The 24,185-nt window shown below is 39.1% G+C and overlaps 1 protein-coding gene across 2 annotated transcripts in view; it reads right to left on the minus strand.

Moving 5' to 3' along the window:
- Positions 1-5,884: 5,884 nt before the first annotated feature.
- The window catches only part of mdfi (MyoD family inhibitor), a 32,283-nt gene continuing 13,982 nt past the window's right edge, over positions 5,885-24,185 (minus strand). For both annotated transcript variants that reach the window (XM_085406235.1, XM_085406236.1), the window contains exons 3-5: positions 21,684-21,827; positions 10,819-11,172; positions 5,885-10,356 (exon numbers count right to left, since the gene is read on the minus strand). In XM_085406235.1, the coding sequence (XP_085262361.1) occupies positions 10,103-10,356; positions 10,819-11,172; positions 21,684-21,827 (752 nt within the window). In that variant the 3' untranslated portion in view covers positions 5,885-10,102. The remainder of the gene's footprint in view (positions 10,357-10,818; positions 11,173-21,683; positions 21,828-24,185) is intronic.

Genomic DNA, 24,185 nt, shown 5'->3' on the forward strand with positions numbered 1-24,185 from the left:
CCAAACTGACCACAGAGCAGCATATCAGATTGATCAGAGACTTCCTGCTGCACTATAAAGGCATACATAACCATTAAACCAAATGACTTTACCCTGTCTTAGTGCAAAATCTTTCAGGTGATTCATCAGTGATTCATTATCTAAAGGATGTTCTCACGGCAGAGGGATCTAGCTCACTAGATTAATCTATCTGTCACCTTCTTATAAGAATGATAGATGGTCATTGTTCATCAGAGTAGGGATGAAGTAAGGAGGAGGGTTTGTATCAGAAGCAGACAGACATTTTGTAACGAGAACATCACTCCAAGCTCATACTGGAAGTCAGGGGCTCTTCTACCTGTGGACTATAATAAAATGTTTCTTTTGAATATTTAGTTTTTTTCTAAAGGGATGCTGTTGCTTTCTTTTTGGTCTTGCCTTCTTCACACCAAATGACGTCAAAACACATATCAGATATCCTGGGATAGCTTTTAAAGCACACATGTGAATGGTCATCACGGCTGCCCAGGCTGTGTTCCACCCACTCGAACTGCACAAGCCTGCTGCTCTGCTGCTGCTGCTGCTGCTTCCGTGACACTGAAGTAGAAACAAATGTCTCAATCCTGCCAGCTCTGTGTGAACGTGCATTTGTATGAGTGTGCATATGTGTGAGTGTGTATTCCATGAAAGCCCACTGAGCTGAGGCTCGCTCAGCCGTCCTGCAGCGGCAGTAACTCGATACAGTACACACACATTTTTGTTGCTGATCCAAGCTTGTCTGCTTGCCACGATTTTGGTTTAGTTCAACTTGTTGTAAAAGCCTGCTGAGCGCTGTTAAAGAGGAGAACGTGTAATCAGCATCTAATGAACACAGTATGCTATGTTTTGGAAGATGATTATATGACCTTTAATGAAATTGATTTGTTACTGTGGACTTGTATTTAATTTAGCATTTTAATGGCCTTAAATCATATTTTATTGCAGTGTTTTTTCCCACTGTTTCAGAAGAGCTGAACTGAAAATCTCTATAACCCTGTTCTAAATTTTGCATTATATAGAGTCCTCTCTTTAATACCCTCTGTCTTTCTGTGCGTCTGCCGCCCACCCCGTCTCCCATGTAAGAAGAAAAGATTTTGTTTTGAAGGAACTTACTGGCAAAAGCTTAACTGACTCACACAGCTGCCTCCAAAGAGCCCCCTCTCCTCCTGATTTACAACCAGTTGTGGTATTACAGATTTCTGCTTGATATTTACTTTTAGTTTATCTGTATTTCTACAGAGTGTTCAGAGGTGCTCTTTAAAAGTACAATGTGATGACCTATTTTGTTCAATTACTAAGGTAATCAACCAGTGGTCATGTTGTTTGATGAGAAGTAGCAATGATCTGAAGGTAGTTTTGCAATTTTATTTTTGGAGTGTCAGACATTTGAAATGCAGCTGAACTGCACCCCATGACCATGTATCATATCTGCTGCTTTTGCAAGCATTTTTAAAGCAATCTCAAATTAATCTTACATATAAAATGTTTTAAGGCCATGGAATGAAATCTGAGAACCCAGAGGAAACCCATATCTGCACAGGTAGAACATGAAAGAACCAAAGGCCTCAGTCATTAAGGAGGTGATCAGCTAAGGCCGTCCGTGTCATTTATCTGACAAATACTGTAATGTTGCTTGCTGTGCAGTTCATTGCACACCTGCACATGAAGTTTATGTTCAACTTTTGGTGACTAAAACTCTGTTTTATCTGCATATTCTTAGCTGAAAAATCTAGAGTTTGTCAATTCTGGCATAAAACCCCTCAGTATTTTTGGGGTTGTTTTTTTTTGCACGCCTCAAAAAAAAAATTGGAACACTCAGTCATCATAGTACAACACAAAGTCAGTTAAAACTTCAGGGATATCAATCTGTCCATTTAGGAAGCGGAAACAACTGTAAATCAGTTTCATCTGCTTTGGTGCAAATAAAAGTGACAACAGGTGCACTCGAGAGGCAACAACAAGACAGCTCCCCAAAAAGAGTTTTGCAGCTGGTGACTGCAGAGCTTTGCTCTCTTTTCATCTCTCTTGACTAATTTTCCTCCTAGGTTTGGTCCTCCAGGATGGCACATCCATACTTGCCTTCTGAAGAAGGTTTGCTGTCTCGAGGAGATACCAGGAGGTTTGGTATTTAACATGAGGATCTAGACAGGGCCATAGAAGGGTACCAAACCAGCACGAGGACCACTATCTGCTCCTCTGTGCAAGAGTGAACAGGATGATCGCTGCCAGAGCGCTACGAAATGACCTCCAGTGGGCTGCTAATGTGCATACCACTAGTATGCCCACTAGTTAAAAACAGATTCCATGAGGGTGTGAAGTCCTTTAGCTAGTGCCGTGAAGTTCGATTAGCATTAACCCAGAGAACACTGGAACTGTTTTTTCCATCACTGGTGCCACATTTTCTTCACAGATTAGAACAGAGAATGTGTTAAATAATCTGGAGATGCCGGTGCTGTGATGCCCACGACATCAGTTTGGCAGTGGATCGCAGATTCTCCCAGGTGCATCCTTGGACGATCACACCAGCTGTACCTGCTGTACCCTAGTCACACCTAACAGGGAGGCACTTTACCCATGGCCCCTCCTCATTTGTGGCCTCATGTGACTAGATTGTTTAGGCATTTTTTCCATGACAAAAGCATTGATGCCACTGACTGGCCCTCACATTCCTTATAATGCAAGATTAACTTTGATTTTGAATCCACCCTTCAAAGGGTTGATGATTTTGGTTTCTGCCATTGCTGCTTCATTTTTGTTCTCAAAAAATTCTTTCATCAGTCTGTCCTTTTTTTGAGTCTATGGTTAAACTTCACATAATAAAATTTCACCAACATTCACCAAAATATTGTGAGACTGTCTTATGAGCTCACACACATTGATGCACAAAGAAACAGTCAGTCTTTCAGAGGGAAAGGATTTTGTCAAGTGATCTTGTTTATGCTTCTTTGCTCTTTGTGAAGACTACAGAAAGAAAAATGTCAGAAAAACAGAAAAACATCTCTCTCCCTGCTAATTTTTTTCTGGTTGGACGATTATAAAAGATCTTAACTGTATTCACAATGACTTTAAATGCATTGGGAGACATTTAGAGCAAAAGTATTTGGTCCAAAACATAGTCTCTCTGGTACAATGAATAAAGTCTGTTGTTTCATAGCTTTAGTTGTATAAATGCTCACTCCTTCATGTGTTGTGACCCCTGTGGGCTGAGCACTTGTTTGCATGACAAACAAGAAAGAACAAAGTACTCATACTCAGGTTTGCAACACGATGTAGCATTTTTGTAGCTGTGTCCATCAATTTTAAACTCGCCATCCATGCCAGAAGGTGCATTTGAACCAGAATTGTAGTTTTGAACCATTGTAAGATATGTTGCCAAAGCACCCATGAAAGGTACAAAATTGAATAAGCTACAAAGGATGCATAATAGCTGACAGTGTAATAGAGGTCCTTTTCGAACAATAACCCTTACAAACGTAGCCACACATGAAGGTTACATAGTTGCCGTTTCATACAATAATCACATCAGAAAAGGATCAGGCATATTGTATGAGTTCTGTCTCTGTTGTGGTTTTCCTTTGACCCACTATTAATAATAAATCGAGTATTTCCTTCTCTAGGTGTCTTTCTGACTTTAGTGGAGGAAGGGAGAGCTGTGTTTGCTGGGAGCCAAGGGCGAGTGCCTTGTCATGTCAGGGGTATTAATTTATGATTTCCATCCCAGCTTCTGACCTCATCACCTCCATTAGAATGCAGCCTTTGTAATTTCATGGTTAATATTCAATAGCCACTTGTCCCCGGTGCCTGCTTTGTGCATGTGAAATTTCTGGTTTGGGGGGGGGGAATCATTTTCGATCTGTTCAGTTTGTGTATGTGTTTGTGCATGTGTGTGTTCATGCAAAAAGGAAGCAAGGGTTGACTGCAGAATAGCTTTCTGCAAAACAGTTGCAGATGTCCAGAGATGTCCTCTGTGTCTCTACTCCCACCGAGGAGCTTGAATTGCGTCTCTGTCTGACCCGAGACATTTGAAACGCCTCCCTCATACACTCACACACATAGGCACACACGTACACACACTAATGTGCACATAACTTACAGTAGCTGACCACTTGCATTAGAAGCCAAATTTGGAGGCTCTTGCCATGGCACTCTGCACAAGAAACAGAGGTTGGCCAGCATCTCACACCCAGTGGACAGCACACACTTAAGTATGCATAGACGCGTAAGTGCTGAAGACAGAAGTTGCTTTCATGAGAAAACACTACTGATCACAAAAGACAAAACACGGGGAGACATGAAAGAGGAGAAAGGGCAGAAAAAGAATACAATTTCAAACAGTAAACGTCTGCATTTCTCCACACATTGGCTTGAATACACATTCCTACTGAACAAATTGGCAAACTATTAAAAAAGAACAGATTAAGGAGCTCTGTTATGCATGAGTCCCAGTGTTGCTCTGTTTTCTTCCTCCTCTTAGCAGAGAACTCAGAATCTGTTAGGGTTACATGTATAATGCTGCAAAATCTGACAATGTTAAGTGATGATTGTAACAGTATCAAAATTCCACAAACAAAAAGAAACAGTATTAAAATGGACAAAATTGCCATAACCCAACCCTTCTACCATGCAATCAGTTTATTAACCACAGTATGTGTTCGATCTTTGGTAGTAAAAAAAAAGATTTCATGACTCTTTGCAGTCAGTACATCCCATGAAACAAGTACAGGTGGTACAGTTAGCTTTATCAGCAATAACGTGAAGTGATTGTTTCCTCTATGTCCTCATCAGTTTGTTCTATTGTTGTGCAGGAATTCTGGTCAACTCCTCTACACACTATCGCTTCAGTTCATTGAGGTTAGCATGAACTGTTTATGCACAGCTCTCTTAAAGTCTTGCAGCAGCAGTTGGGTTGAGCTCTAGCCTTTGACTGGACCATTGCAACACCTTGATTCTTTTCTTTTTCAGCCATTCTGTTGTAAATGTGTCCCATTTCCCAGGCTTTAGCTGTCTAACAAATAGCCTCACCATTCACTCTAGAGTATTTTTATATACAAGACAAGAAGGACTGACTGCAAGGTGCCAGGTCCCTTGGCTGCAAAACAAACCCAAGTCATAACTCCTCCACCACCGTGCTTGACAGTTGGTATGCGGTGTTTGTGCTGATACGCTGTATCAATGGCAGCCCGTCCAAACAAGCCATATTTAGAAAGTCTTAGAAAACGACTAAATAAGTGGCTTATTTGGAAGAGGACTGTAGAGTCTGAGATGTTACTCTTGGGTTTCTTGCAATTTCTCTGAACTTTGCATGGTTTAAACATTAGGATATCTAGTCCTGGGAACATTGTGGCATTATCTTATCAGACACCTGAATGCTCCAGACAAGCAAAATGCCAGAAATCTTCTGGTATTAGAGAAGTGCCCACCTTTGCTGATGATTAGTTAATCAAGTGCTTCTGATTCACCCTCTTCATTTTTATGGAAGCAGTAAGGGTGTACTGAGATTTTCATGGGACTGCACAAAGTCCTGTGAAAATGTTCTTTTTTTTTTTTACAGGACTGTAAGCTGAATGGAATCTGAACACAAATGAACAGCTGGACACCGTCAAGTATAATGTAGGCTGATGAGAGAAACTAGTGTGCCTTGCAGTCCGAATGGGAAGAATACAACTTGACTGGATATTGAATTTTTGTTTTTCAAAACTACTCAGATTATGAACCAGCATTTTTTTAATGTTAACATAACAAACACACCCAGGCTGCAAGCAGGTTTGAAACCAGAACCTTCTTGCTGAGAGGCAACAGTGCAAATCATCACCCTCATAATCCCACAGTGTGTTCACATGAAGAATGAATGGCAGATGTGTGGAGTTCACATTGTTTATTCAGTATTAAACAAAAAGTTAAGGCAACGTTCAGAATAGCAACTCAAATAGACATTACATGGGAAAAATGTAAACAAAACAACATTATAGTGGACTACAGTCTACTAACATTTAAGCTGGGATATGGATAACTTTCATACTATTAACAGAGATGGCCAGCCCTTAAATTCAATTTGGAAATTCAATTCTATTCCATCCCCATAATAAGATAAAAAAGCCATAAAAGCCAACAGACATTTCTTTGGTCAATGTGAGTAAAAAAAACCCCAAAACAATAATACTGAGTATGAAAATCACTAAAAGCAAACTTGTTTTCTTCCAGTATTACCATAATAGCTTCTCTGAATACAAGGGAAATATTTGAAATGAGATGATGAACTGTTTGATATAAACACATCAGATCCACATCTCAAAACCATCTCTATGTTCTAGAGATTGATCTAAGTGCAAAACTGGCGCTCATCTAGGAACTTTCAACGTCCAGACAGAGAGTGCTCTCCATCACCAGACCAAGTAAACAGCATTTTCAGTACCTCCAGACCATATCCATTTTCTATAAGCTGGGAAACAAAACAAAATAATATGAAATGACTGAATCATAAAATATATTTAAAAAAATTTAACTGAACTGTACAATTTTTTTTTGTTTTTCAACGCAGACATTAACCTGATTTTTTCTGCATAGTACAACCTGGATTCAAACAAGCTGCACCTTCTTCCTGAACGTTTATAGTTCACAATTATGTTTTATTTTCTGAAAAGCTTAAGTGAAGCTACTTTTGGAAAAATGTAGAACTCACAAGATAGTGGCAAATGTTAACAGAGTAAAAAAGCCTTTGTTGGAGAATTTAAGTTACATAAAATAAGTTAAACGCAACAAGCAAGTTCAGTGAGTTTCCCACACTGAATGAATCCTGGTTTTAAAGGCCTAAAAGATTGCCTGCTTTACACTGGAGTCTGAGCTCAGGGAGAAACTGCAGCAGAGTGCTAAGAGCCTTGAAACTTATAGTCTGGGATTTTGATAAACCATAAATGATTAGAAAAAGCATTTCAAATGGGTTGTCTTTGTTCAAGGCATAAAATTTGATGGTAGGAAACATGAAACTACGTATTCATAATTTTACACATCTTAGCCAAGTAGATTGCATGATAGTAAGGTAAACTAACTGGCAGAATGGATATTACTTGCCAGTAATAGTGATTTGCTAACCTATGGCTGTTGTCATTTATAGCAGTTGATAAAGGATAATTAAAAAAAAAACTAAAGACATGGGAGAAACACCCTTAAATCATGGGTGTTGACGATGTCCACTAGAGGGCACTCTGCAACTTATGTGTTTGCAACACGTGTTTGGAACAAACACAACAACCAGCAGAGTCTGGAAAATCGTAAACGAGCGAATAAATAGCTACATATAACAGATGTTAAGGAAATCCTGTTTTGTGTGCATGGAAGAAAAAACGATATGGGCCGATATATCGGAATATCAGCTTTTTACGTCACGAAATATCAATATCGAGCTTTAAAATCTCATACTGGCTAGGCTCTACATAGAATAGCCCTTCACTTTTTAACAATAGAGTCTGGTGGTACTATTATATTTGTTGACTCTGTAGCAATGCAGGCACATAAATGAAATCTATTCCAGTGGTACAAAACTATTTTTATTATTTATTCTCCATTGTTAACGAACCAGTGTTGTTAAGGAAATGTTAACTTTGCACACACCAGAGATATTTGGTTTAGTCTGGTGACACAGAAGTAGATCCCTAGATGAAGCACCATTATATGAATATCCACTTGGAATATTTTGTAAATAAAAAGAAATAATATTGTTATCACTTCTACACATGCTATAACCTTGGATAATTAGTTCTCCCTTCATAAACCCCTCTGTACTTTAATAATGGCATGTTTTCCAGGGCTCTTTGCATCAGTTAATCAGAATGTCCCTAAATTTGAATGATATGTCCAGTCAGGTATTAATTAGAGATGCACCAATTGCATCTCTAATTCTCTAATTCTAATTCTGCAATTCTGGGTGGCTGCTGATGCTATTAAAGATTTTTTTGTTTTATTTTAGTTGTTATATATGCCCCCATTTTCTTCCATGGAACAACAGAAATCTTCATCATAAAACGTATATGTACTGCTTGAACAGTATAAAAGCAACATTTAAAGACCTCCCATGTACCCTTAATGACAAGTTTTGACACCTTAGTATATATCAATAAAGACGTAGTTTGATGACCATTAGAATAGTTTCTGGGTTTTTCCAAGGGTAGCTACACAGGCAGAGACCACCCTGACTACGATATGATGCGAATGCAGTCATCTTGTTCTACAAGCAGACCTGAAATATGAGAGAAGCCGCTCAGTTAAGAAAAGAGCTTCAAAGATTACTACTAGTAAGGTTTCAAGGGGTAAGGAGTTAAAACATTTCAGCCCTTCTTCACAATGTCACTGAAAATTTAGTCAGCTGAACACTGATGTCAAAATCAGGCACTCCTCTTGAGTAATATTTGCTGGCTTCAGAATTTTTTACTTTGCTGTCAGGAAGTTGATTTAAACTGTAGTGTGTTTTCATCATCAGTGTGAGATTGCAACCCTTAAAATAGGGTTTAATCAAACACAGCCACATTAGCCAGGCACATTAGCACTTCTATTTACATGTAATTATAGGTCAAGAAACTGAGTTCCAGTAACAGTAAACTATTAAAAAAAAAAGGATTTCTCTAACAGTATTTCATCAGAGAAAAGAGAGATTTGTATCAAGTAATTATAAAATGCACAACAGATCTAGATGACATCTCAAGAGGTATTGAGTTGAAGAAGGTATGCGCCGGAGCGCACGAGAGTGCAGGCCTGCTATCAAAAGTGTACCATTCATACTACGAGCACATGGATCTAACTTAGCATAATGTCTTGAGATTTTCACTCAAGGAATTAAATTAGATGTTGAGCAATGTCTGCCTTACAGAGAGCCCGGCAAAACCCGATAACACAGAAATGTGATTTTCACATTAGAGGAGAGATGCAAATATCTTAACTAAAATCTACAAAACAAGGATTAATAGAGATTTGGTAAAGGCAAAGAAACTACTTGAAAATTCAGGCCTTAAGCTAAGCCGAGGCCATTTGTTCACATAGCATGAACGACGGAGGAAAAATGAAACGTATTAAAAAGGAGATGATGCCTTCCAGTCCTTCACCAGATGAGCGAGAATTCATTGAATACAGTCAAAGCCCCTAAAATAAAATGTAAAAGTAAACAAGATGCAAAATATTAAATGAATTTTCACATATTAAAAAAAAAGACTCTACTGCAAATGCTATCAACCATTCGCTCTGTGATGTCTGTTCCGTACAGTACTGATTTAACAGGACTCAAATCTAGGCTGAAGCACAACAATCTCATGATGATCTCTTTTCACAATAGGTCAGTCAGAGAAAGATGCATATTAACAAAAAAAAGTCACTAATATTGCCACAAGCCACCATTTATGTTTTCTCTGTTTTGTACAATGTAACAAGGACAAAGACAGGGCTGGATTCAACGTTTGACTGTGTGTGTGTGTCACAAAGGCCAATGTACGCAATCAAACTACCAGACTTTAACCTTGGAAAGGACAGAAGGACAGACTGCGTTTCTACTGAGATCTGAGCATCCATTTTCCCATTATGCTGCTGCTCTTATCTACAGAAACACTAAAATCCGGTTAAATTGAGCCATTTTCTCATTTGCCTTTAGAGGTCATTTTTCATGCTTGGAGAACTCCAGTCATTCAGACGGCACAAGGGGCTCCATTGTAATAATGGCTTGTTCCATGAGGGTCCAGAGTCTGCATAGCCTGGCATACGCTCATAGACCACAACTACAATTCAGTCCACACCATTCACCCAGCTGTGTAGCAATGACCCAACAGCAAAGACAACGAAGTGAAGTTTACTGTGTCATTGCGTGATCAGTAAAGGAAAGAATAAATCACCGGTGACCGATTTCAGCATTAGGTCACAATCTTTCGCCTGTAGGAAACATTGGACATTTTGCGGAGCCTACAAGACCAGCCAATACAGTATGAACCGCAATGTCCAGGGAACAGCGACTGGGTGTAGCACTTCTTATATCTGACAAGACGCTGCTCGAACTTGCTCCTGGGCTTTGTAAAAATGCATAGCAGATATGTTGCGTTGGCTAAGGGCCTCAGGAAGAGAAGCAAAGGCTGCAGCACTCCATGCAGATCTCCAGGCAGTCTGCAGACTCACAGCAGGCGTCAATGATCCCACAGTCCATATCACAGGGCAGGTCACAGTCGCCACATTCCTCGGTGATGCAGCAGCAGCAGAAACACGAGTCCTCTCCCACACAGGAGCCGCATGTGGCACAGTCCAGCATAATGTTGCACAGGGTTAGAAACTCACAAAAGAGACACGCCAAAATACAGTGAACACAGCAGTCTAGAGGGAAAGAGACACACAGAAAGAGTTTCGTCAGCTAAGCCAACTTCAAAAACCGAAGTGATGTGAGATAAACCTGGATTTTAATGGAGGACTGCCGATTCGGAGTTATTAGAGTGACAAGGTTAACAAATTCTGACATTTTCCAGCCTGAAGTTTGTTCTCCTTTCGATTTTGATTAATCCATTTTCAGCTGCCATATACAGCAGGTTAACATTTATACATGCAATTTACATTACAGATTATAATAGGTGAGAAGTACTGAACTCAATCAATTACCTTTTTTGATTACTTTTTTAGTTAAAATGTATTGCCACAGGGAAAATATGCTAGGGGAAAACACAAGTCTGCTCTTCTATTATGAACGGCCAATTGGGGGAAAAAACAAAGCAAAAGTGAACTTTGCTATCACTCCCTCCCTCTCCTCCTGCTCCAGTCTTTGTGTCAGCATCGGTATCTCACCGTCCTGTGCCTCTGTGGGAATCTGGGAGCTGTTGCTCTTGGAGCTGCTCTTGCTTCTCTTGCTGCTCTGTGAGTTGATGGAAGGGTTGGACCGCAATTTCTTGGTGTGTTTGGGTCCCGCTGAAGAAGATGAGGAGGTGGATGAGCCGCCTCTCGGTAGGGAGCCCAGCTTAGGATTCCTGACCCCGTTGGACTGGAGTACATGCGTGTGAGGTGTGTGCGTGTGATTCGGACAGTGCGTGTGAGGGGAGCGTGTGTGTGCGTGGTTCTTGGCTTCACTGCGTATCTGGCTGCTGGGCTGTGACCGACATGGCTGGGTGTGGTGGATGGGCGTGGATCTGGCTGCCGGTTGAGCTAGGGATTAACAAAAGTATATCCATTAACAGCAGGCTCACATAAACTTTATTTTAAATGAATATCATTTCAAATCAGTGCAGTTCAGTAAAGATCAGTGTTGCTGTACTTATGATTTTATGTGCTCAATCATTTGGCTGGACAAAGAAACATTGATCTTCATTTCATACTTCACCTAACAAGGATCAAATCTAAAAACTTCAGAAAAAAATCCATAAAATTTTACAGCATTTATACAAACGGGATGGAACTATTTATATTATCTGTTGGTTGTGAGGAGTCTTTTGTGTGTAATGAACCTGTTCTGTGTGAAGCTCTGAGACTTTAATGTCCGGGCAGATGCGGTGTCATCGAGAGGGAGGTTTCGGGAAATTGAGTCCAATTACAGAGTCCACCCTAAAGGAAACTGCTCATGGGAAGCACTATGTATTTACTGAGCTGAACCCTGAACTTACTTGTCTAGACTCTTTCACAACTAGAAAGAAAGAATGAAGAGTTTGACAGACAAAGAGAGGAGTTTGTCTCTAGGTAGAAACACCTCCATGTGATATTTTCTGCAAACATACTTTTGTTCCAAGATAAACCGTACCTAAAACGCTCAAGCATTATTCACAAGTGTTAAATTTTGCTCAGTAATTTGTATATTTTACCACCAAGTGTTATGGAGTATTAACAATTCAGCTAGAAAGTAGAGGGGCAGAAAAGCTCAGTTTCACTGCCAAAGCAAGCACACATACTCTGAAAATGAAATTATGGAAGCCTGTTTAAAAAAAGAATAAATCATGTTAGTATTTAATACGATTCTATAGATATAGCTCTACAGTTCTTCCTTACCTAAAACCATGTGCAGTGAAAAGGTGTGGTAAGAATGAATGTGGCGTAAAAGACCAAAGAAAAGTCTAACACACACACACACACACACACACACACACACACACACACACACACACACACACACACACACACACACACACACACACACACACACACAGAGTGATCTGTAACTATGAGACATGTCTGGAACATGGAAACTGTGTGTTCGATAAGCACTCAGAGACAGATAACCCAACTAGGCATGTTATGATTGGCTGGTGGCTGTGGTCACAAAACCAATCTGTGTTATTAAAGATTCTGTCATTCAGCGTTTTTATAACTTTGCTCCAGATGTTTGGCAGACTGCAGGCCCAGAGTATGTGAATATGTACGTGCACAAGTCTGTTGACATGATCGCATGTGCAGGGCCAGTATGAGGAAGCCATACTTTCTTCTCTAAAGTATGTCAAAAGTCTTCCATGTTATTCTCTTTTTTTTCTTCTTTTCCCTTTTGTGTGAGAAATTCGTACTGCCCTCTGTGTTCACCCCTTCTCCCTTACACTCTCTGCGTATTGTCACTCACTTTTAGCCTTTTTGCACAATACTCTATTGTAACACTCTGACCCTAGCAGAATTTATGTTGGAAAGCGAAGAAGGGGGTTAGTCAAACTGTAGCGGTACTGTGCACAGTTTTTCACTTTCCTCTTTAGTTTCTGAGAAAATCATATGTCCTGTGAGTTTGTGGTGCGTGAGTGTGCCTGTGCGAACAAAGTACATAGGTGGATTTGGCAGAGAGAGGGACGTGGAGTGAGGACTGTCTCCAAACAGAGCTTGAGGTTAGGCTCATACACACATATATGCATACAAGAACACGTGTGAACACACACTCATGAACACACACAGAAAAAAAACAAGGTCTCTTTGTCTGTGATCAAGAAAGTTAGTTAGAAAGATGAAGTGAAAATAAAATAGGTCGCTGCTTGTACATTTTTGGACCAGGAGGATGCATGGGTGTGACACATAAACACAATGATTCAGCTTTAGAGGGAGCTGGGAGCTGGTTAAAAATAACAGCAAATAAAGAGCCAAATGATTGCGGGATTAACATGATGAGACTGGGAAACCACAGTGTGTGCATGTATGTGCCATACATGCACACACTGTGGTACACAGCTGCGTTGGCCACTGGGGGTCCTGTAACCTCTAGTATGAAATGTGCATGCGCAGGTCTATCGGTGCCGAGTATGAGTCACCCTTGGATGAATGCAGCAGCACGCTGCCATTTACACACCCTCCACCTCTTCCTCCTGTCCTGGCGGTTCTCAGCTACATAAACACAGCGACTGTGAATTCTGTCTGTCTCTGTTCTAGCTGCTCTGTCCCACTGTGTCCTGTAAAACTATAACATTTCTAATCAAACTAAATACTTAACCCGAATACAGCCTTAACAGCACGTGAAGAAAAGATGCATGCAGGATGAGCCTCCTGACTCCTAAATCTATATGCAAGCTTTTGTGCACTATTAAGCCAACAAGCTTAGCAGAGTAATCTAGATGTCAGAGTATTTTCTGATAACTGTGAACGTTAAACTTTATATTCTAAATGAAAACAGTAAATTTGGATTGCTTCAGGTTTTTCCCCAGTAAACATCTATATGTATGCATTTAATTATGAAAATCCAGAATGATCTGTACTGCATAACATACATGGAAACAAATCAGTTTCTCATCATCTGTGTCTGTGCATTTGAAAACGAAGTGCATGTAATGTCCCCCAGCTCCCATATTCCCTCTGAGTTTTTTTTCCTTCATAGTTTGATTGTTTTTAAAAAGCTGGCCAATAAGTGCGAAGTACTAAAACTATGAGAATTGGAAAATGATAAGCGAGTGTTGTAAAGTGCTATTTAAAACAGTTTTCAATGAGACTTCCCCACATTTTTGGCTGCTATACAGAGCTGTAACCAGCATTACAGTGTTAATGAGGCTTGTTTAGTTGCACCCACTCACTATGGTGAAAAGTAATGTGAGAGCAGAGTTCAGTCAGAGGCACAAGAATGGTGACTCAACATGAGGTGTGTGCAGGATAAAAGTGTGACTCAGTTTTGGCCACAAGGTTCAAACTGCTGTCATTTTAAATAACAAAATATTTGTTCTTAAGAATCTTGAAACTTATCATTTTATCCTTGTATCCATGCAGTTTTAAAATATTGTCACTAAATTCACCCATAACTGGAATATACTGTACAAACCATTCTGAGGCGTTGTCGCTGTTACTATAAGTATGGTTGTTTAAATTACTGTGGATAAGCCTGAAAACTTTGATGGATTTCTTATAGTGTTGTTGCTACTATTCATAAAATTAGATTTGAACACAGCATCACAGAAACCAAATTTCTGCAAGAGACAGATTTAAAGATTTCTTGCAGTTATGTTAAAACCAGTGTTGAAAAAACAATTCTGAAAATATATTTTTGCAAGCAACCAATTACTTCTTACTGTAAGTGCTAGCTAAGCTATCAAATGGAGGAGTCTGGTTTGCTTAACTTAGCTTCTTACAAGCATTTGAAAAACAAAGCATTCTATGAAATCATGTAAAAAACTAAGTACACTCTTACTATTAGGAATATATGAAGAGATTAAGAGTGTAAGTAGCAACCGTGTGCTAAGTGATCATCTGCAAAAAGTGAGCGCCTCTCTGAAAGTTTTGGCAGCTGTTGAAGTCAGTGACAGTGCAATTAGAAGAAGACTGAACAAGTTTGGTTTGTATTAAAAGGTTGTCAGGGTAAAAGAAGATTCAAGGGCAGAGAAAAACCAAAGTGAAAATGTTTGGCCATAATGCACAGCACCACATTTGGTGAAAACCAAACACAGCATATCAGTGTAATCACCTCACATCACCCGTCAAGCACGGTGGTGGAGGGGTTATGATTTGGGCTGTTCTGCAGCCACAGGATCTGGACATTTTGACTCAATGAGTTGACCATAAAATCGTCTGTTTATCAAAATAATGTAGAGTCAAATGTGAGGTCAAATTTCAGAAAGCTAAAGCTTGGCTTAAATCGGGTCATGTAGCAGGACAATGATCCCAAGCACATCAACAAAACTACAGCAAAATGGCTGAAAAAGAAAAGAATCAAGGTGTTGCAATTGCCTAGTCAAAGTCCAGACTTAAACCCAAGAGAGCTGTGCATAAATGAATGCCCGGAAATCTCACTGAACTGTAGCAACGTTGTAAAGAGTGTTTCAAAATTCCTCCACAACAATGTGAGACACTGGTAGTCACACAGAAAGTGATTACTTCAAGTTATTGTTGTTGGAGGTGGTTGTACAAGCTGCTGAATTATGGGGTGCAATTTTCACAAAACGCACACTGTGGCAACTAATTAAAACGCTCTACACCTCTAAGTATTTAGGAAAGCCAGCGCAAGATCAAAACAATCTCTCACAAAGCTAAATGATTACAAGTTGACTTTGTGTCTGCACATATTTGCAGAAGCTTTTCTATACTACAAAAAACAACAACAAAGTCTGACTTGCAACTTGCCAAGTACAGTTCTATATTGCATTTTTGCACTGAAAGATGAAATATGACATTTGGAAACAAATGCAACATTTGCCTCATTTGTGTGTTTTTCAACAGACAACACAGTGTGCAAATCACAAATTCAAGAAGGAGGCTAGGTCTGAATTTGAAACCAAAGCCAGTCAACATGCAAGTATAATATAATACACAACAGCATTAATTACTTGACCTGAGTTACCAGCCAAACACTTTGTTGACACATGACCCCTGTGACATCTCATAACTGAATCGCCATCCTTCACCTTGTCACCATGCTATGTGCATATTTACAAATGACTAAAAAGAGATGGCAAAGAAAGGGTAAGGTGAAAGAGAATCTAGTCACGAAAACAGAGAGGGAAAACAGTTTGAGCCCAGTGACTGGTCTTTAATTAAAAGCAACGTCACAGCACTGTTAGATTTCCCGACAACAACACGTTGCACACTCCTCCCCTTTGATGACAAGATAATAACAAACAGCTCTGCTCTGGGTCGCCTTTTTTCTCATATACATTCATCTCATACAGTGAAGATGCTGCAAAATAATAAAGATAAGGAAATGGAAGTATGAGAAATATTTCTTCAGTTGTGTCGCTGATTAGGCTACGCGTTTTATTGTTTCCAGTACCAGTGAGTGTAAGCAGGAACAGCTGTGAACACGTGTGTCCTGCTGTGACCATGACGTCAAAGACAGTGGTGTTTCATGACATCAGTGACTGAAGTGTGTGTCTGAGGGAGCTTGGGAAGGTGTGTGTGTGTGTGTCTGTTCCACTTAAACCATAACACACTCAGATATGTCTGCAGATCTCTTGGCACTTTGTTCTCAGCCGGCTTGCCCAGGGCCAGACACATAATGAAACTGTGATGTCATCACCGGGAGACAGAACATACGAGCTGTGGATTTTTCTGTTTATGCTTCTGTTTCTTCACGCCGTCGCTCCCAAACACTCTGATGCACATGCAGACATATACGCAGATGTCACACAGCCATGATCTCACCACAGACCTGAGTCACAGCTACTTTATGAGGTCTACATGCTCATTATGAAGCCAGATACACAGATGATTGATTGACTGTTTGCAGACCATATTTAAACTGCATTCATACTGATAGAGGCCCTCAGACGTATAATTATGCAGACAAGCAGACATAAGCTGTCAGTATTCACCTGAGTGAGGGATAAAGTTTAGAAACTAGTATTGTTTCCTTTGTGGTCATTGTGTGATTGTGTAAGTTTTAAATGGAGAAAGCTATGGATGAAGGCAATGAGGACGAGTCCATGGAAGCAGATTTTGTTTAAGCCCACTATAGTTACATAACTCACTCTGTGCAGCAAATGGAGCTGGTGGGTTTCACGGTTTTTACTGGCAAATAAAGCAGAAGGAAAGAGACAGGGAAAGGCAGACAAACTTCTAGGGCTTCCAGTTCAGGTCTGAAAATAGACGCACACAGCAGACAGGACAGGTAGAGGCAAAAAATAGTCCAAGACAGCAGACATTCACACACCTACTCAGTTCAAAACAAACTCTGTTAACCTACTTATAGGTTTCCTGCCTGAAATCTGAAATACTCTTTATATAGTTAGAAAAGTAGGATGAGACAGCATTGTGTGTTCGTGTTTGTCACAGATATTGGCCCTGGATTCCAGGAAATGCGCTCAGAGTTTTCTGACTATGCTCAACCCCCACCTTCTCACCCCCGAATTCCTCCTTTCATTCATCACACTTTCACTCATCACCATTCTTTTCTTTAGACAAATTGAGACTCATGCTTTTTAGGTACATTTGGGAGTGTTTTTACTGTGAAATTTGACCTAATAACATATAACATATTAGAAATAGTTTAGAAGTTAAGCCGAGAATGTTGTAATTTCAAAACAGAGTAAAGGCAATAAAAATAAATGCCATTTGGTAATGACAGCAAAATTGTGCAATCTTTGGCTTTGACACAGAGAGTTTGAGCTACTGCACAGCATGGAAAGTAAAAGCAGCTCCTTTGTGCAGACAGAAAATCACCAGACTAGTAATAGGAGGGAGGAAAATGGGTTTTGGTGCTAACTGTGTGACTTTGTATTAGTGATGGGATTTCCGGCTCTTTTTAGAGATCCGGCTCTTTCGGTTCGGCTCACTAAAAAGAGCCGGCTCTTTCGGCTCCGAACCGGCTCTTCAGGTTGTTTTGTTGCTTTAATTAATTTATTATTAACAATAATATAAAATTATGTACAAAAGGAATTACTAACGTAAAAACAAGTGGTTTTATTTATGTATGTTTATATATAAATATATGCGGTGGCCCCTAGAGACAAAACACGTACAAACTCCAAAACACATTTCTAGCATTAACTGAACTTCCAAAGCAGAGCTACTAGATCACTTAAATTACACAATTGAAAGCATGTGTGTATTTGTGTATTTATACACAGGCACTCATATATATATTCAAATAATTTAAAAAAAAGTTCATTTACCTGTTATTACCACACACCAAATCCGGTCGTTGGTACTTGCTGGCTTGTGTAGCCACAAGATAACAAAGGCTCAACACTGCGCCCAGCATCCTGGAGCACTTCTGTTGTCTTTTGTACGTGTTTTGAGTTTGTATGTGCTTCTGAGTTTTTATATGCTTCTGAGTTTTTACGTGCTTCGGAGTTTGTACGTGTTTTTACGTGTTTTGGAGTTTTTACGTGTTTTGGAGTTTGTACGTGTTTCTTACGTGTTTTGGAGTTTGTACATGCTTCAGAGTTCGTACGTGATTTGAAGTTTGTATGTGCTTTGTCTCTAGGGGCCACCGTAAATATACTTTTATTTATTCACTCCACATAAAATGTAATAAATAAATCATATAATACAAAAATCAACTATTCACATTTCAACTTTTAACTATTTAAATTTTCAGCTTTTTCCTTTCACAAATTTAAAGTGAAAAGAACACAAAACACTGCAAACCACAACACAATTAAATATAAATTATAATATGAAAACTAAAAGAACATGCATATTCTCTGTCATATGGACCTGCATGAATAAACTTTCTCAATCCTTTATCATCTGCAACCGAAAATAGTTGTGGATGATTACTATACCTTTCTAATGTTGTTGTCCCTGCCTCTCTTTCTCTCTCTCTGGCTCTGTTCCTGTGCTACTGAGTGTAACTACCGCCCCTCCCCCCTCTGCCCAGCGTAAAGCACAAGGCTCGCGTGCAGAGTGAAGCGGAAAAAAAGTGCGAGAGAGAGGCTGAGAAAAAGAAAAAAAAAAAACCCACGTGACGGCTCGCGATAAGGAGCCGGCTCGCGTCGTTCACGTCAAAGAGCCGGCTCTAAGAGCCATTTCGTTCGCGAACGACCCATCACTACTTTGTATAGAGAATTGTTAGGTGTTGTGCTACTAGTCACCAGCAAATGAGCAAATTGATACTGAGGGCTGTGCATACACCCAGTGTAGAATGTGATGACTGGACAGCTGGAGAGGTTAGGAAGTAGTTTAGACTTGAAGGGCGTAAATAAAGCAAACACAATAACCTCTCCTCTTGCAATTTTCTTTCTTCAGTGCTATTGCCAAATAGGTATTTTATTTTACAGCAGTGAAAAATGTTACTGGCATCAGTAGACCTGTTTCACGGGTCGAATTAAACAGCACCAACAAAGACATTAAAACTGAAATCTGGATTTGCATTGCAGCAATAATAAAACAGACAAATAAATCACACTGACTTTTTTTTAAAACGATTCAAATCTACCATAATCCCAAACAGTATGTTGTGTTGTTAAATCTATTTTCCTGGATGAGAACTGATATAGGAATATGAGAATATTTATTTTGTTTATTTTTAAATTTTATGTACCCTCCAACTTAAATCTTGTCCCACAAGCCTAAACTAAAGATGATGAGGATGACAGCTCGAGCAAGCAAATGGATAAATGGTGGAAGAATGCCATATGTGAATTTGTCTCTAATTGCCACATTTCATTAACTTTGCATGCAGTTGCACCTACTCTTAAATGTGTTTTTGTTGACCAAGTTATAAATCCAAAGAAGCCGAAACACTGGCTTCTTTTAATCTCATCCAAGTACGCTTAACTCAGACAGGCTCAGGTGACTCATTTCAAAACTTAAGTGTGATTCATGAAGATATGCGACCTGTAGCACAGTGAGACTGGTTATGTTTCCTCAAAATACAACAAAAGAGATGAGTCATTGCAGGATCGTTTTGATGCCTTGGGCGAGATCAGGATAGTTGTTAAAGAAGAGTCTTTGCATGCCATGTTGCATTTGTTGTCTCTCTCAAACCAGCATAGCAAGCAGCATGACATTATCTGATCATTCCCTATCATTGTGTGTATCATGCACACACACCACAACAATCATTGCAAGCAATTTTAAGCTATTAGTGCAGACTATTGCGACAAGACAAATAAAAAAATAAAGAAAAAGAAATTTAAATCAATCCACCAGCTTAGAATGTAAGTGAAAAGTGAAGAGGTGCATTAAGTTGGGGGAAAAAAAAGAAATTTGTATGACACTGAGGTGGTAACAAAGCATACTCCGTCGCATTACCTTTTAATTTTGTGTATATATATTTAGCTTGTTGTGTACTATAGTAATATATGTGCTTTTACAATGTATTTGAATTGCTGCTAGAACAGTGTAATTTCCAATATCCACCTTCACTATATAATGATCTCTATGCCATGGGCCTGCTCTGTGCATCATGGATGAGTTTAGTGGGGAGAGGCAACAAATAAGCTGTACCTATAGAGGGAATATGAAAGATTAAGTCAGCTTCTGCTACCAAAAACTTGGGCTAATGCAGATGTACTTGCCCTCTTTCTAATGGCCAGTAGCGGGAGTCTCTTCTGTTTGGAAGAAGAAGTCTCACTGCATAGATGTCTTTGAGAAAATTAGTTTGCTGCTAACTTGATTTATGACCTCTGTAAACACTTTCTTGAAACGTTTATTGTGTTTAACATCATCTGTAAAAAACATGATTTTCATTTTGTTTATTATAATCCCCATTTGAGCAAACCAGATGCAGGGCTTGTTCGTAATGCAGTGTAGCTACATTACGATTCACAAGATGCTACTAAACATGTGGATTTGACCATGTGTATCAGTCAAATTCCCTCCTTGCTTTTTAGGCCTTTAAAAAAAAACCCAAAGATGGTGACAGCTGGGGCTACAGAGCAGGTGATTACAGAATTACATGAAATCTATGTGATTTGACTCCTCTTGTTTTGACTAACTCAAAGTTGAATATTAATAATAATAAAAACCTAAAAAAAGAAGAAGAAGAAAAACTAACTTAAGAAAAGTTGCTGTCATGCGACTATTTTTATTACGGTGATATTCTAACAAACCTGGGGAAGGATTAAAATGTAGGAAAGTGAAAGAAAAGAGTAAAAGGTGTTTCATTTTGAGTGTTCAGACTTGGGTGCACACTTGGTTGTATTGGGAAAAAAAATCAGAAAGCTAACCTACTTAGCTGACAGATGTGGATGTAGATATTTCTGTCTGCGTGTATGATTACCTGACCTATTTCTTGAGGGTGTGCAAATGTGTTTGTTAAAGGTCAGGACAATGTGACTCATCAAACCAGTGATCAGTAATGGAAAAAAAGTCTCACTGGTCTCTCAAGTGTGCGAGTGTGTCCCGATGTGTGAATGTGTATGCATGTGTGTTTGTGAGGGTGCTTTGCACTACTGTATAGCTCTGTGTAAATAATCATTCTGTACATTCGATAATCTTTAATCCTACAACTGTTTACAACTTGCATAGTTCCCATTTCTGTATAGCTGTATATCCCAGATTCTGTAAAGTTATTTATTTCATATTCTGTATAGTTTTTCATATTTATATCCTGTTCATATCCTGTACATAGCTTGTACTCACTACAGCCTGTACATACTTATAGTTATAGAATATTCACAACATACTTCATACCGTGTACATTATAACATACCATAATAGACCCATTTCTGTAATATACTCACATATCTATATTATTGCTAATATATATTGTAATATATCTATATCACTAAAGCACTTCTGGATGGATGCAAACTGCATTTCGTTGCCCTGTACCTGTGCATGTGCAATGACAATAAAGTTGAATTCTATTCTATTCTATTCTATTTACTCACATGTGATACTCTTGTAAGGTGCTGTAAGCGCCAAATCTGGATGGCTGGTGCCGGAGCTGCAGTTGTCGCCATCATCGCCTTGCAACCGTTCCGGGGTGCCATTTAACCTCAATATGAGGGGCTCAGTGTAGGTGTGGGCCACATCTGCAAAACACACAGGTACACAGACACACACACGAACAAGTTAAAGAAAACGTCTAAAACCAGATCTCAGTGTTTTAGATTTACTGTATGTTATGTGCTGAGTAGCTGGGGGGACTTTTATGAATGTATTAATGTTTATGCTTGAACAGATTCCCAGTTTTGTTTCCTATTATCAAAAATAACCAGCAAGCTGTTTCCCCACTTGTGGTAAACTTGCCTACTCTGTTGTCATTTCCCATCCACCAGCACCTAATTAATTTTAACAGAGTAGTTCTGCTGACTTCAACAAAGCAAAAGATTTTGTCTATGTGTTGGTGTGTGCTCTCTCTGTCCTAAACTTGCATCTGGAAGTAGTTAAATCCAAACCCTTGTGACTGTTTAGGGGTCCATGTGTATGCTTGTGAAACCTGAAATCTTTGTGGGTCTATATGTGTGTGCATGTCTCTTTTTGCAAGCCAGTGTCTGTTGAACACATAAGAGTGCATGCACACAATATATATGCAGTAAATACATGTCTGGGTGTTTTATATGTTCAAAGGTACCATGCAGTCCTCTAATGAAGCTGTTATTATACCAACACACACATGCACTCATATGCACACCATACACACACAAAACACAGAGGCCTTCAAAGTGAGGCAGGCCTCTGAGAGGTGAAGACTCATTCCTGGGCAAATGGGAGCCAGCTGGGCTTGATAAACACACACATACACGTACACACATACAAACCAAACCACGTCCTGTGCATGGACTCAACACTTCCCGGCTCTGTTTATTTACTCTATCCACTCTCCCTCACTCCTCTATCTGTTCTCTCTTTCCTGTCCCCAGCTTCTCGGGTTCACATTCCCTTTTGACGCAGATACATTCCTGTGCATTTCTGGCATAATTCTATGGATCCATTCTCATTTTTATGGCTGAACTTTTATACAGTCTGTCCAGTAAAGACCGTATAAATGTAATATTCAAATAAATAAGCAAGCCACAGGCTTTAAGCAAACTGAGTAATTATACAAAACAAGAAAGACAACCCAAACAAACAAAAAATAATTTTTTGCAAGAGCTGTGTAATTTTTTAGAGTATACATAGATGGTCGTGAGATAGGTTTTTCCAATATATGCTGCAATTTACTGATAGCTGTGCAGTAGGACGAGAAGGAGAAAAGATATAGTTATCAAGGTGAAGTCATAAACAGCAGCAAGCAAATCATTGGGTGATTTAGCTAAATGAAAAAAAATCAAAATACAAATCAATGCACATGACAGTAAATGTAATTACTAAACTGAGAAGCAATGACATTTGCATTTCTTAAGATGTCATTTCTAGTAACATGCATGATTAAAATTAGGTCTAGGCTACGATACTGTTAGCTGTTCCACCTAAACATATGAAAACAACATGATGGGATTTCACAACTTGAATAAATATGTTTATTCATTTGAAAAAATGTTGTAGAGTTGCGCAATAATTGCATTTTAATGCCAATCTTAAGGTCAAATGTCTTTTGGTTTTCACACACACTAATTTGTCTTTTGTCCTATTATTTATTACTGTTAACACAGTTTTTGGGGTTCTGCATTGTCGGTCAGATAAAATATCAGACTGTTATTTTTCTTAAATAGGTTTTAAAAATTTTATAGAAAAGAAAAACTTTCTGCAATAATCATTCTAATTCCACATTTAAAGCTACTAAACTTTGAAATATATAAATTGTAATATTAACTACAGACATCTATATAGCTTGATCACTATGAGCACTGCTATGTCTGTCACATCTGACAAAAATAAAACTAAGTCCATATAATATACACGACGAAAAAGATGCCGTCAAAAGTATTATGATTTATTTTATGTTAGAATTTATTTATTTATTTATTTTTTACATTGATCTGTTGGTGATTAGTCTTTTGGAAATGTTGCAATGACAAACCTATTGATCAGCCACAACTTTAAAACCATGAAATGTCCTGTGGTGTCTGGCACTTTCAGGACATTGGCAGCAGATCCTTTGGGTCCTGTGGGTTGTGGCCTCAGCGGCCTGTTCTGCAACCCGTGGATGTTGATGGGTCTGGGGAACGTCAGTATTTGGGCTCTTTGTTGTGTTCCTCGCGCCATTCCTATGTAGTTTTTAGACGCTTTGCCCTGAGGCCATTGGGCTCTTTAGCATGGAGCATGAAAATATGTTACTTGAGCTAACCTTGATGAAAAGGCCTAGTGTTTTAAGCCTTGCGTGATTTTCTTGCAAAGGTTTGCGTGTGTTTGTATACCTGTGCATATGTATATATCTGTGTCTCTCAAGGGCGTTTTGTATGTGTGGGTATTTTTGTGTGGGAGACCATGTGAACAGGAGCTGAGGA

The sequence above is a fragment of the Rhamphochromis longiceps genome, linkage group LG5, assembly GCF_057381845.1.
Source record: "Rhamphochromis longiceps isolate RC_006_pf linkage group LG5, R_longiceps_female_GT1.1, whole genome shotgun sequence".
NCBI classification, from domain to species: Eukaryota; Metazoa; Chordata; class Actinopteri; order Cichliformes; family Cichlidae; genus Rhamphochromis; species Rhamphochromis longiceps.